At 42.9% G+C, this 12527-nt stretch overlaps 1 protein-coding gene across 2 annotated transcripts in view; it reads right to left on the bottom strand.

Moving 5' to 3' along the window:
* Positions 1–8091: 8091 nt before the first annotated feature.
* Positions 8092–12527, bottom strand: part of GOLM1 (golgi membrane protein 1) — a 46965-nt gene continuing 42529 nt past the window's right edge. For both annotated transcript variants that reach the window (XM_066604097.1, XM_066604098.1), the window contains exons 9-10: positions 11974–12096; positions 8092–11076 (exon numbers count right to left, since the gene is read on the bottom strand). In XM_066604097.1, the coding sequence (XP_066460194.1) occupies positions 10997–11076; positions 11974–12096 (203 nt within the window). In that variant the 3' untranslated portion in view covers positions 8092–10996. The remainder of the gene's footprint in view (positions 11077–11973; positions 12097–12527) is intronic.

Below are 12527 nucleotides of genomic sequence, written 5' to 3'. Positions count from 1 at the left end.
TTGTGTTGCACAGTGTTACTAATTTAAAGTTCCCTTTGTCCTACCAGTATACAGGGGCAGAATAACCTGACGATTGTGCTGCTGGTAGGACTAAAGGAAAACAGATTCACATTAGAAATCTCTTCTCTTTACGCCAATGTTGGGACTAGACAGCTGTAACTGTAGGGCGATCTGCTGGGTTGAAGCAGAAAAATATTTTGGTTTGCAGGTCTTCCGGTAAGTGAATACACTAAGTCTACTAAAGGCACACTGCGCTTCCTTATGATGAAAGGGAACACGTCTGCAATCGGATACAACATTTGACTCTGCATACGAGGTCTGGCAATTTGTTGTGCTTCCCTCTCAGGTGTCGCCCTGCTGATAACAAGAGAAGATCTTGCTGTGCTAGACAAAATATTTAGTTTGACAGATTCCTCAGAGACTCTTATTTCCCCCTCAGCAACTGCTGCGTGAATTCTGATCTAACATTTGAGGAAGAGTTAGAAGGCCTAAGGAATTGTATACAGTTCTTTGGTTGTTGAAACAGAACCCTTCCAGCTACAGTCTTTTTGATCCCCACAAAAAAAAAAAAATCATAACTTTACATATTCTGGCATAAAGGCTTTAACCCATTTAGGACCAGCCACTATATATACGGCGGCTGGTCCTGGGCTTAGAGGACCGCCGATAGTAAAAAAAATACAGTGGTGCTCTAAGTCTCCTGCCTCTGCAATCAGTCAGAGGCAGGAACCGGTTATCAGCTGTTAGTGACAGCTGATAACCCAGAGCAGAAGGCAGGAGGGGGTTTTAACCCTTTCCAATCCACTGTCAGGGCTGTCCCGACATCATTTTCCTCTATAGCTCCGATGTCGGGACAGACCCGACATGCTGTTTCTGCACTGCCTCCTCCCCCGCTCTGCTGACAGAGACCACCCGACACACGTTTGTAAATAAGTGAGCTGGAAACAGCACTGAACAGCGCTGGATTCTTCATTTACTGAAAGCCAGATGTTTCTTCTCCTCTGCCCTGCTGCCTTGTATTCTCTGACAATACAGGAGGGGAGAAAGAACATGAGTGCAGTCAGTAAATGAAGAGCCCAGCGCTTATCAGTGCTGATAGTGAATGCCCGAATGTGCTTCCCCCCCCCCCCCCCTTCCCCCGCTCTGCTGCCGGAGGACACTCGACACACTTTTATGTCCGTAAGTGAGCTGGACAGCGCTCCATTCTTCATTTACTGAATGCCCCTCTGTTTTCAGCTCACTTACTGACATAAAAGTGTTGGGTGTCCTCCAGCAGCAGAGAAGGGAGAAAGCACATTTGGGCATTCACTATCAGCACTGATAAGCGCTGGGCTCTTCATTTACTGACTGCAATCATGCTCTGTATTGTCGGAGAATACAGGGCAGAGGAGAATAAACATCTGGCTTTCAGTAAATGAAGAATCCAGCGCTGTTCAGTGCTCTTTCCAGCTCACTTATTCACATAATAGTGAGCAAAAGAAATCAAAAAGTGCGAAGGAGAGAAACCACCTTTTAGGGCGCCTGCACACGAGCGGAAATTCCGCTGAATTTCCGCCCCTTAAAGCTGCCATAGGAGTGCGTTAACAAACGCAATCCTATGCAGAGAGCCGCGATTTGGCTGCGCAAAATCTTGCGCGGCAAACAAATCGTGGCATGCTCTTTTACTGTGCGGAGCCGGCACATGAAAGAGCCGTGGCCGCGGGGGACGCGAGTGTCCACGCTGCTCTCTGCAGGTGCTGGGGTCGGGTCCCGCTGCGAGAATTCTTGCAGCCGGATCTGACCCGGCCGTCTGCAGGTGGCCTTACTGTGAAAGATGTACTAGGAAGCCTGGACTTCATCCTGCAATTTGTTTCAAAAAGTATCTGACGCTAAAAATAAGTCAAAATAAATAAAAACATTTTAATTTATCTAAAAGTGCTAATAAAATCATTAGGTAATTTATTTGTGTGGTTTTCTATGTTGTTCCAAGTAATCTACCAACCTCTTTCCCGCACAAAATAAATTGGAGCTGGGAAAAATACACGTGGCAAAAAAATTGGATTGGAAAGGGTTAACCTTTCCTGCCTTTTGCTTCCCCGATATACAGTGCTCAATGAGCACTGTCTGTGCAAAGTGAAAGTCAGAAGTACTTTCACTACGGGAGCCTCGGGGGGGGGGGGGGGGGGGGGGGGGGGGGGGGGTCGTCATGTGACCTCCCGGGATTCCCTGCTACTGCAGAGCTGGAGGGTCAGACTTAGACCCTGGCAGCTCTGCAGGTGACTAATGTCACCATAGGGGTTGCTTTCCCCTATAATTAGGGCTCCTATGGACGCCCCAGCTACAGTGGGAAATGTTAAATAAAGTTTAAAAAAAAAAAAAGTGAATGTCCCCCAGAGGTCTTATATGACGTCATGGGGGACATAGATAGTAAAAAAGTAAAAAACACAATTACATACATAAGTAAAACAAAAAAAACAGAATAAAACAACAATGCATACATAAGAAAGAGAATAACACAAAGCAGATGCCAACAAAAACTGTCGCCGTATGCGCCCTGTAAACCAAAACCATACATACTATATATCAAAATGTCCGAAACAAATAGGGGAACCTATTCCCATACTTTATTTTAGTGTAAATATAAAAATAATTTTTTTAAAAACTATAAATGTTAAAAAAAAACTTTTTTTTAGCATTTTACCCCCAATAAAACTAAAAAACGGGGAAAAAGTCAGTGAAAAAGATATTAAAAAAATAGTCCTACATGTCACAGAAAAAAACGGCAGCAAAAATAATTTTGGTAGCTAAAAGGAAAAAAAATGGAGCACCACATGGGTAAAATCCCTAAGAAGTGTCTGGTCCTTAAGGGGTTAAACATTTGTGAGACAATTTGTATTTTTCAATGGCATTGGAAAATGTCTACATTTTTAAAAATGGCAGGAAATGGAAAAAAATTCAATTTTTGGAGGATTTTCATTGCGTACATGGTGCGGTAAAAATGACATTAACTTTATTCTTTGGCTCAGTATAATTACGGAAATACTAAATTTAAAGGTTTTTTTTTAGTTGTACTAAAAAAAAAAAAAAGTAAGTTACTTCATCAGCGTCTGCCCTCCCAATTCCTCCCATCAATGAGGCTGTATAAGGGTTTGTTTTTTGCAGGGTGGGTTTTAGATTCTACTGGTACCATTTTGGGGGTACAAGTTTTTTGGACACCAAACCAGCATTCTGCGCAGCAGGAGAAGGTTATGGAGGAGCTTCAGCTTGACGAAAACAAAGGATGGCAGAGGGAGGGAACCCTCGCCAGACTTGAGCCTTTTTTCTCCAAAAAGTCTTATGGTAGCCAGAGGCATTAGGTAGCCATCAGCAGTATGATCTGTCTTGTCTACAACCCAGTCCATATTCGGTTAAGCATGTACATGTATACAGAGAGGGGTGAAAGTAGCTATTTATCTCCTGCGAACAAGACTACGACAGTTGAAAACTAACTTCCGGATCTTTATCTCTATTGACAAGTCGGGCAGCAACCATATACATTAGATGCTTGGCTGCATCCCTGGAAATCGGTAACTTTGTCCGATAGGCATCTAATGTGTATACCCAACCTTAAAGTCTTCCCAAACAATACAACAATTTAAAGGTGACTTGGGGAACTGTAGCCTGAAGGAAAGAAGGAGGAGCAAGGGTGGGGGGGTGGAGTGGTAGATATCCCCATTATCTTCTCAAGAAATTCCAGGAATCTTCTACAGACTAACCTCATGGAGTTGGCCAGGAACTGAAGTACGGAGAGGGGTGTCCCATTTTTATCTCCTCAGGTTTCCTGTCCAGCAGTGGAAGGCCCTTTCCATGGTTGGGGAGAGGTGATGGGGCATTTGTAAAGGTAGCGTGAATTTAGCCACATTTATGTAATGTGATTTTTCTTTGTCACAAATTTAAAATATGAAAATAATGTATTTCTACTCCACACAGAGCCCAGTATATAAAAAGGAACATACTTTTAGACGGGTGTGAAAATTAACAGGGTTTTCCAGACCTACACTATTGCTGACCTATTCTCAGAATGGAGTCATTAATGGATCATCGGTGGAGTCTGTCATTGACGAACCTTGCTTATCAGCTGATTGAAGAGGCTGCGGTGCTCTTCTCAATTAGGCCATGTCTACTGGTCACATGGCCTGAGAGCAGCCCAGTTCCATCCAAGTGAATGGGATTGAGCTGCAATACTAGGCACAGCCACTATGTACGGCCCTGTGCTTGGTTTAAAATGAAATGGTAGTAGTGCTCACCAAACGTCACTGTCACTTCAATTAGCTGGTCTGCAGGTATCCAAGCAGCAGACCGCTACCAATCAATTATTGCTGACTAGAGATGAGCGAGCATACTCGCTAAGGGCAATTGCTCGATCGAGCATTGCCCTTAGCGAGTACCTGCCCGCTTGGAAGAAAAGATTCGGGTGCCGGCGGCAGGCAGGGAGCTGCAGGGGAGAGCGGGGAGAAACGTAGGGGACATCTCTCTCTCCCTCTCTCCCCCACTGACTGCCGCAACTCACCTGTCACCCTTGCCGGCAGCCGAATCTTTAGAGACGAGCGGGGAGATACTTGATCGAGCAATTGTCCTTAGCGAGTATGCTCGCTCATCTCTATTGCTGACCTCTCCTTTAAATGGCAAAAATTAATCAAAGCTGGCAAATGTAGTCCTAAATCTCTCACAACACAAGTCAATGCATTATCCAAACTAACTCGAACATTGGCTAAAAGGTGGGCACCTTTATCTGGCTCATTCCATTTAAAGAGGGAATTTTTGAAAAAAAAATCAAAATCTATGTTAATATTTTTTGATGATTTGTGTTTTTATGACTCCAAGTATATTTTACTATTCTCAAACATTTCTTCTAACAAAAATCATATCTAATACTGCACTAAACTTAACCATGCAAGTTTCCACGTGTTTCCACAAGTTCTGACAGATTGAATAGAAAGATTTATTCAGTCTGCATTTCAGTATAGAAGCGAATAGATGTTTTTAACTAACACATGTGACCAAAAATAAGCCAGTGAGGTAATGTAACTTATTATATTTGTTATATTATGTAATTTATAGTAGAATCAATAGCCCACCGACTAGATGTCCGGTCTGTTACCAAGAAAGTGTAATTAATTGTTCTGTTAGTTAATGGTCATTATAATTTACAACAAAAGTTCTTAATTTAAGTCTTATAAGGTTCATATATATTGCAGTTACCGGTTATTGAATAAAACACTAAAAATAAGAAATCATTTCTTTTTACACAAGTTTACATTCAAACACGTCCTGTCTGTCTGTTACCCGTACGTCCTGTCTGTTACCATATGAAAAAATAAATTAGGGGTGTTTATAACTAATAGAACAAGTACAAAACAGACAATCTTTTAAGAGTATACTGAAAATAATGCGAAAGAGTCTTGGTTATATATTAACTAGAACAGAAATTTTGGAAAAAGCAAGCATTCTGCGATTGCTATTCATTTGCATGTCTTGTCTGTTACTAAAAGTCACATGTCATTTACTAAGAGTCGATAGAAAGTTAGGAGGTAGGTATGACATAGATACATTTGTCACAGTGCATCGTTTAACTACCTATAGCTACTTTTAAAGTTTCAGACAAAAATATATTTTAAAAAAAAAGTGAAAATAAATTTGCTTGTGCGTGTCCTGTCCGTTACCATGGAATGTACCATCTACAACTTGGTCAGTTTTTTGTTAAAGGGTCACGCTGGTGATTCTTTAAAATTCATTCAGTATATAGCCATCTACCACCTCGTATATATGAGTCAACTAGTGTGGTTGGATGGAGGTGGTTGACATCTACAATGACACATGTGCTTCGTTCACTTGACATAAGGACAATCTCAACACGTTCTGTTTGAGATGCCACAATCCATTGATGTTGCCTGTAACAGATTTAAAAAAAAAAAAACAAACAAAAAAAAACACTGTTGAGAACGAATAAAGTTATGTTAAAATAAAGAACACCATTATTGCTCTGGTGAAATTCTCTGGTCGTTGGATATATCACACACCTACCTTCTCAGGAGTTGAATCCAAAATGGCTGTCATGTTGGTCACAAGGCCTAACGGGTTTCCCTCTTCCCCGCCTCGTGTGTGTAAAACTAGATCGCCACCCGCCAAACTATTTTCATATCATATGGGAGTTTGCGCATTTTTGAGACACCCTGTATACATATGTGTACAAGGGCTTTTACAGACGAGAGCATGAGCAAATACGCTTGCCGCTTCGGAGTATATTTGCAGATGTACCTGACAACAAGTTGCAATCAATGTAGAAAAGTAGATACACAGTAGCAAATGAAGGCAAAAAACGTCCTCTGGTGCTCTAAGAACCTTCTTTAGGCGAGAAGGGAAATGCAAAAGCCAGAACCGGTCAGGATCAAGACCCGCATCAATAATAAAAAAGCTGGCGACGTTTCGACCTATACAGGTCTTTATCAGGCCTGATAACGACCTGTTTACATAGGTCAAAAAGTCGCCAGCTCTTTTATTATTGAGAAATAAAGAGTAACTTCATAATACATCTTATGCTGCCAGGAACATGTATTTTTGCAGGTTGCAATCAATGGCTTCTCTTGCTCACGTTGTGCGGGCGTGATTTTGACTCACAAAACATCCTGCAAATACGGTCAATTGTAGACACACACACCACCTAAAAACTCGGCATGCAAATATGTAAATGATGAGAGTTGTGGTGTGAATAGATGAACGGTCTTGTCAACTGAGGCCCTAAAAGTGGTGCCACCATTGGCCTATGAAAAGGTTTTCAGAGGCTACATGTGTTTAGTGGACCAATTTCTCGACTTGTGTAGAGCTTGTTGACCACTAGACACCTCTACGGCGCAATCAAAGAGATTTTACTCAGGTAACAGAGCTTGAGAGGGGGCACATTATTGGAATGGAGAAGCTGGATGGTCGTAATTGATGAATTTCCCACGACTTGGGCTGTTCTGACCAGTGGATGTGTGAGGCCATGCACATAAGTTGACCAAGCTCAGGACACCCTCGACAGACCACCAGAGAGGATCATTTGATCATAGAACAAGCATAAGCAACCTTCAACACTTTTATTGTCCACCATCCAGAGACAAGTGACACCATCATCATTAAGCCCCTGTGCATCAGAACCATTTCCAGGCACTTGGCCGAAGAACATTTGGTCTCACAGCTCCCATGACATATATGGCCTTTGACACCCACAGTCACCTCTGTTCAAAGTGATGTTGTGAATTATGAAACTGGACTGCTATGGAGTGGAACTGGGTTGTTTTCAGCTCTGAATCCAGGTTTAGTTTGGGCACTGACGATGGCCGTGTTCATGTCTAGAGACCAAGGGGTGAGAGCCTCAATCCTGACTTTACTGTGGAGTGGCACACTGCCCCCTGCTGGTGTGGTGGTCTGGAGGGTCATCGCATATGACAGTCGGTCACTCCTAGTAGTGGTATGAGGGACAATGACAGCTCAGTGATCTGTTCAGGACATCCTGCAGCCACATGTGTTCCTCTCATGGCGGCTTCCAAGAGGCTTCCAGCAGGATAATGCTCGGCCGCAACACAAGGGTGTCACAGGAATGTCCCCACAACATTGTCACACTTCCATGGCTGCCCGGTTGTCAGATTTATCATCAAAAGAACATGTATGGGACCATCTAGGAAACCAACAAGTTTGCATGATCTAGAGCCTCAGATACAGCAAATGTGGACCGATAAAGCGCAGGATAACATAAGGAACCTGTATGCCTCCATGCCCACCCGTATCACATCTTGTATCCAAACTAGACGCGGCCCAAGAAGGTTCTGCAGCCTCCCTTCAAGTGTTCCGTTTTCCCACAATAAATGATCCCTTTGCTCTGATATTGTACTCACTCACTTATAGCAACATTACAAGCACACAAAGTTTCATTCAATCCTGACAACTACTTCTAGGTGCTTTTTTTTACACTGAGTGTATATATGTATATCCCCATGCGCTCAGCTCATCCTGCTCTATAACATCCTGCTCAGAGATGAAACTACAGAGAACCGGTTCTACAATTAAGTATAACCCAAATAAAACAAGCTAATATTTTGTAGTTAATCTATTTTAATACTCATTAAAAAGGGTCATAAAATAAACATTTGCTGTACAATTCAATCTTGGCAGATAAATACACAGTACCAACCCAGTTAGAAAAACAATCTGTCTATGTAATCTAAGTAAAATATATTGATCTTTAAAGTTTTCCTTCATACTTTGTATTATTAAATTAAGTCCTTCTTTATGGCTTCATTCACAGTTTATAGAAACAGTCATGTAGATAGGTAAGGCGATTACAATGTAGATGGCGATACAGGTAAGTCACTACGTAGCACAGCTGTACTGTATAGACCTGATACAAATGTAACTACTGCAAGTAATCTTGTACTCACGGGCTACCGATTTCATATAAACGGAGTGCAATGTTTGACACAGTAAGGCTACGTCGGCGCTGGGATTATTGCTTCATTTGTGTTTCTGCGTAACAATGGAGAGGAGAATGCAAAGTAGACATAATGAATATTGGTTACCGAGTCATTAACAATGCATACGGCTTCATGTACACCGCTGAATGACACCTCCACACAGGCTCAAAGCTGTACAGCAGTCTATGGGGTCTCACCTCCATATGGCTCTGCTTGCTGGACTGATTTGTGCCATGCCCCAACCAATGTGACACTACGGGGATATTCTCCCATAGAAGCATTGCATTTATGGTGCAAGTATCATACGGCATCATGTCTCCACCAGGTCTGTGAGCTCTAAAAATCATGCCAACGGCAACATCGTTGTGAAAAATACAGGGGGTGGACAAAAATACGGAAACACCGTACAAAATGCATGCCTTAAAAATAAGTCTCTACATTTCTTATTGAAATCTGATTTATAATCCCATGTAACTTAAGTGGAGGTAATATGACACAGATGCTGTGGGGCAGAAGTGAATATCTGCCCAAGCAGCAAGGGTCTATTGGTCAGGGGTGTGAGCCAATCAGCTGCTGTTACCAGCTGGCTCCCAAAACCACCCAGAGCAGGGCAAGAGGTGAAGTAAACACAAATTTGGCAGGAAAGCTCTCAGCCAAGCTGGGGTCAAAAGGGCAGATCAGTGCTAATGATAAAAATCCCATGCATTTCGTAGGAGTTTCCATATTTTTGTCCACCCCCCTGTAAAAGCAAATTTTCTTGTGACATGTTCAGTTTTGCTTCAGAAAAACAAAATTTAGTGGTAAAAAGTTAGGAATCGGAGCATTACACTGTTGTGGCCGGATCCAAGCACAGCACTAGTCATCCATGTGTGTAACATCAAATTTCAGCTAAAAAAAAATGTCACTGCCGTTTGTAGGTGACACTATTGCTTTAGCCCCCACTGTACAAGTAAGGAGGAACAAACAACTACTTCAGCAGCAAATACATTATATGTATGAAGGCAGCGAATGTTAAGAGAAATGTAGTTTTATATTAGCATGACACAAAGTACGGAGCCCATAGATAGGTGGTCACAAACTGAACTTCTAAACCTATATATGAAGCAGTATCTGCACAGGCTACACTTAAAGGGGTTGTCCAGGGTTGGAAAACCATGGCTGCTATCATCCAAACACAGCGCCAAACTTGTCCATAGGGTTGTGTGTGGTATCGCAGCTCAGCTCCAATGAAATAAATGGGAACTGAACTGCAATACCAGACGCAACCGACGGACAAGGGTGGCGCTGTATTTGGAAGAAAGCAGCCATGTTTTTCTAAGCATTGACAACCCGCTTTAGGCTTCATGTCCACGGACACGCGGATTCCAAGTGCAGAATCCAACAGCAGATTCCACCCGTGCCTGCAGCCATGGACATTTTCTCACCTGTCCAGATGCGGTGCAGATCTTATCTGTCCCGGCTGGATCTTCTTTTCTTCTGCACTGCGGAGTGTGAAGGCTGGTGTACCACACAGTGCATTTTTAATTTTTTTTTTCAAATCTTTTGCTTTCTCGCGAAAACACGGCACGTCCACAGTGTGAGCTGCGGGTGTGTTGCGGATCGGACGGCTTACATTGACTTCAATGCAAATAGATTTGTGTTAAAACCAATTATGGAGGTGGTGAAAAGGCTGTGAGGTGGGTTTGCGGATTTTTTCCGCGTGGATGATCCGCAGTGCATCTGTGCGGAGAAAAAAAATGTAATCTGTGATCTCCCGCAAGCAATAAAAAAAAAATCAATTTAACGATGACTCGCAGTGCATCCGCTGCAGAAATCTGCACGTGCCGTGGGCATGAGGCCTAAGGCAAGAGTGACCCTGCTTGAACCTCTCATCACCAAATGAAGGCATTGCTTATGACCAACTACATTTCAATAAAATATCACTAAATAGTCTTTTCTTACAAATACTAAAAACTACCACCAAAAAAACAGGTGACAGGTCCTCCCTACTTTGATGAGCCAAACCCCATGTGCATGCTTACTACTTACAATTACAATGCATATATAAAGGAGGATCGCAGGGAGCCGACTGCTCATGTACCAGTTCTAATTAGCTTCTCTAGCACTAGACTAATAAAACTTATGGCCGGTTGCATTACGGTACTGATGAGCATGCGTATGTAAAGTGCAGGCGTTCACGGTCCTTAAAACAAATGGAAGAAGTAAAGTTAATCAGCATAGTATACCCAGTCAGACAGAGCAGACAACTCAGTGCAATGCCCAACTATTGCCTCCACACCCCCCAATATCCTGTAAGGCATCTCACCCCTCTAGTGATTTATTATTCAATCTGTGGTAAGGCTTTAAATTTATAAAGACCGATTAAAAAAAAAAAAATCCTAAAATGAAAATTAAAAATGGTCTTCAAGTCTATTTGTGTACGTGAAATCAGTCTTCAGCTCACGTCATCGGCAGTCTGATCCATCTTAAGGCATCTCATGTTAAACAATCCAAATGTGGTGAACAGTTTAAGAAGTGGGGGCGGTCCATTATTTTAGCCTTGGCTTGCCCTCTTCTTCTGCCTCTGGGTTGAACGCGCGTTCATTTAATTCATTTCCTTGTTGAACTCCTATTACAAAGAAAAAAAAAGGCACTTCAAGTATCGGAGTAATGAAAGGAGCACTTCTTAGAAGTAATCTGTCCAAGATAATAGTAAACCTGAAGACTGTGGAGGGGGATGATATTAAAAGGCTAGGAGACAATGTCCATCAAGGTGAGGCCCGCACCTAAAGCAACATGCAGGCCGACCACTGAAAATGTCCTCAGAACTGGTCTTTACGACTATAAGGATGCATGTTGTGATCTCTACTAATACAGCCTCTACCATCCTGTACCAGGGCTTAGTAATTCATTGCTCCCTGATGGGTATCAAGTAGATTGCGGGAGAACATTCAAGCAGTAGTGCAGAATAAAGCTATTCCGTAGTGCCGACTGAACAGTATCCAGCACCATAACATCTACTTAAAAGGTGTTTTACAGGCAAAAATACTATTGATGACCTGTCCTTGGGATAGGTCAGCAATAGCTGATCGGCTGGGGTCTACAGCTCGGGACCCCAGCTGATCGGGTGCCTTCCGATAGGACAATGCTGCTACAACCTTTGTGTAGTGGCCGGCTCATGTAACTGCATTTGGATGAATTAGAGCTGTGGCTGTAATTACCAGCACTGGGGTTATAGCAGCAGCTTCTGCCCCGACGCCTGTGTAATGCGGTGCTGACAGCGGGGCCCAATCCTCTATTGATGACCTATCCCGAGTATAGGCCGTCAATAGTATTCTCCCCGGAAACCCTTTTAATTTTCAAAGGGGAAATATATGTTGGCTGCACAGTCCTGTGCTCCACAAGTCTGCTTTGTGACTGCACCTCCATGACTATGCTTTGTCACTAGCAGAGCATTTCAGTTTGCCTGAAACCACAAGCCCGTGATGTAATGCTTCCAGCCATTCATCACAGGATATCCGCCTACCTCTTAAGCGCTGGTCGTTAGCCCTCAGCTCCACTTGTTTTTCCGTCTCAGATTCCGCTTCATTTCCTTCATCTCCATTGTAATCATTTGGTTTCACCGCATTCTGCTGGATTTGTTTGGTGGCTTGAAGGGAAATGAAGTATGTTTATGGTTTTCTATGCAGAATGTCCATTTAACTTTTGCATATTGGACAAAGGTGAGCATGTAGTAATTACGAGCCATTACGCCATTTCAAGACCAACATAATATTTGTGTGAACCTACCTCAGTATGTAGGTGCTTGAAGTGTAAAGCTGGCTGATAGATATTTTACCGCGCACCCAGATTACGGAATTAAGCACAGGTGTCAGCACTGAATTGCCTATTAGGGCTCCTGCCTAGCATGTGGAATCCTGCTCTGGCAGCACCGGCGTCTGCGTGTACATGCTGTCGCCGTCTTTTCTGTACTATGGATGCACCCTGCGGCTCGCCGTCGCACATGCGCAGTACAGATTTTTTTCAACTTTTTTTTCCCCACGCCATCACTAGGCGATGACGCAGAATCAGCGACCTTTC

Source organism: Eleutherodactylus coqui, chromosome 5 (genome assembly GCF_035609145.1).
Source record: "Eleutherodactylus coqui strain aEleCoq1 chromosome 5, aEleCoq1.hap1, whole genome shotgun sequence".
NCBI lineage: Eukaryota > Metazoa > Chordata > Amphibia > Anura > Eleutherodactylidae > Eleutherodactylus > Eleutherodactylus coqui.
This window is presented reverse-complemented; position numbering and strand designations above follow the sequence as displayed.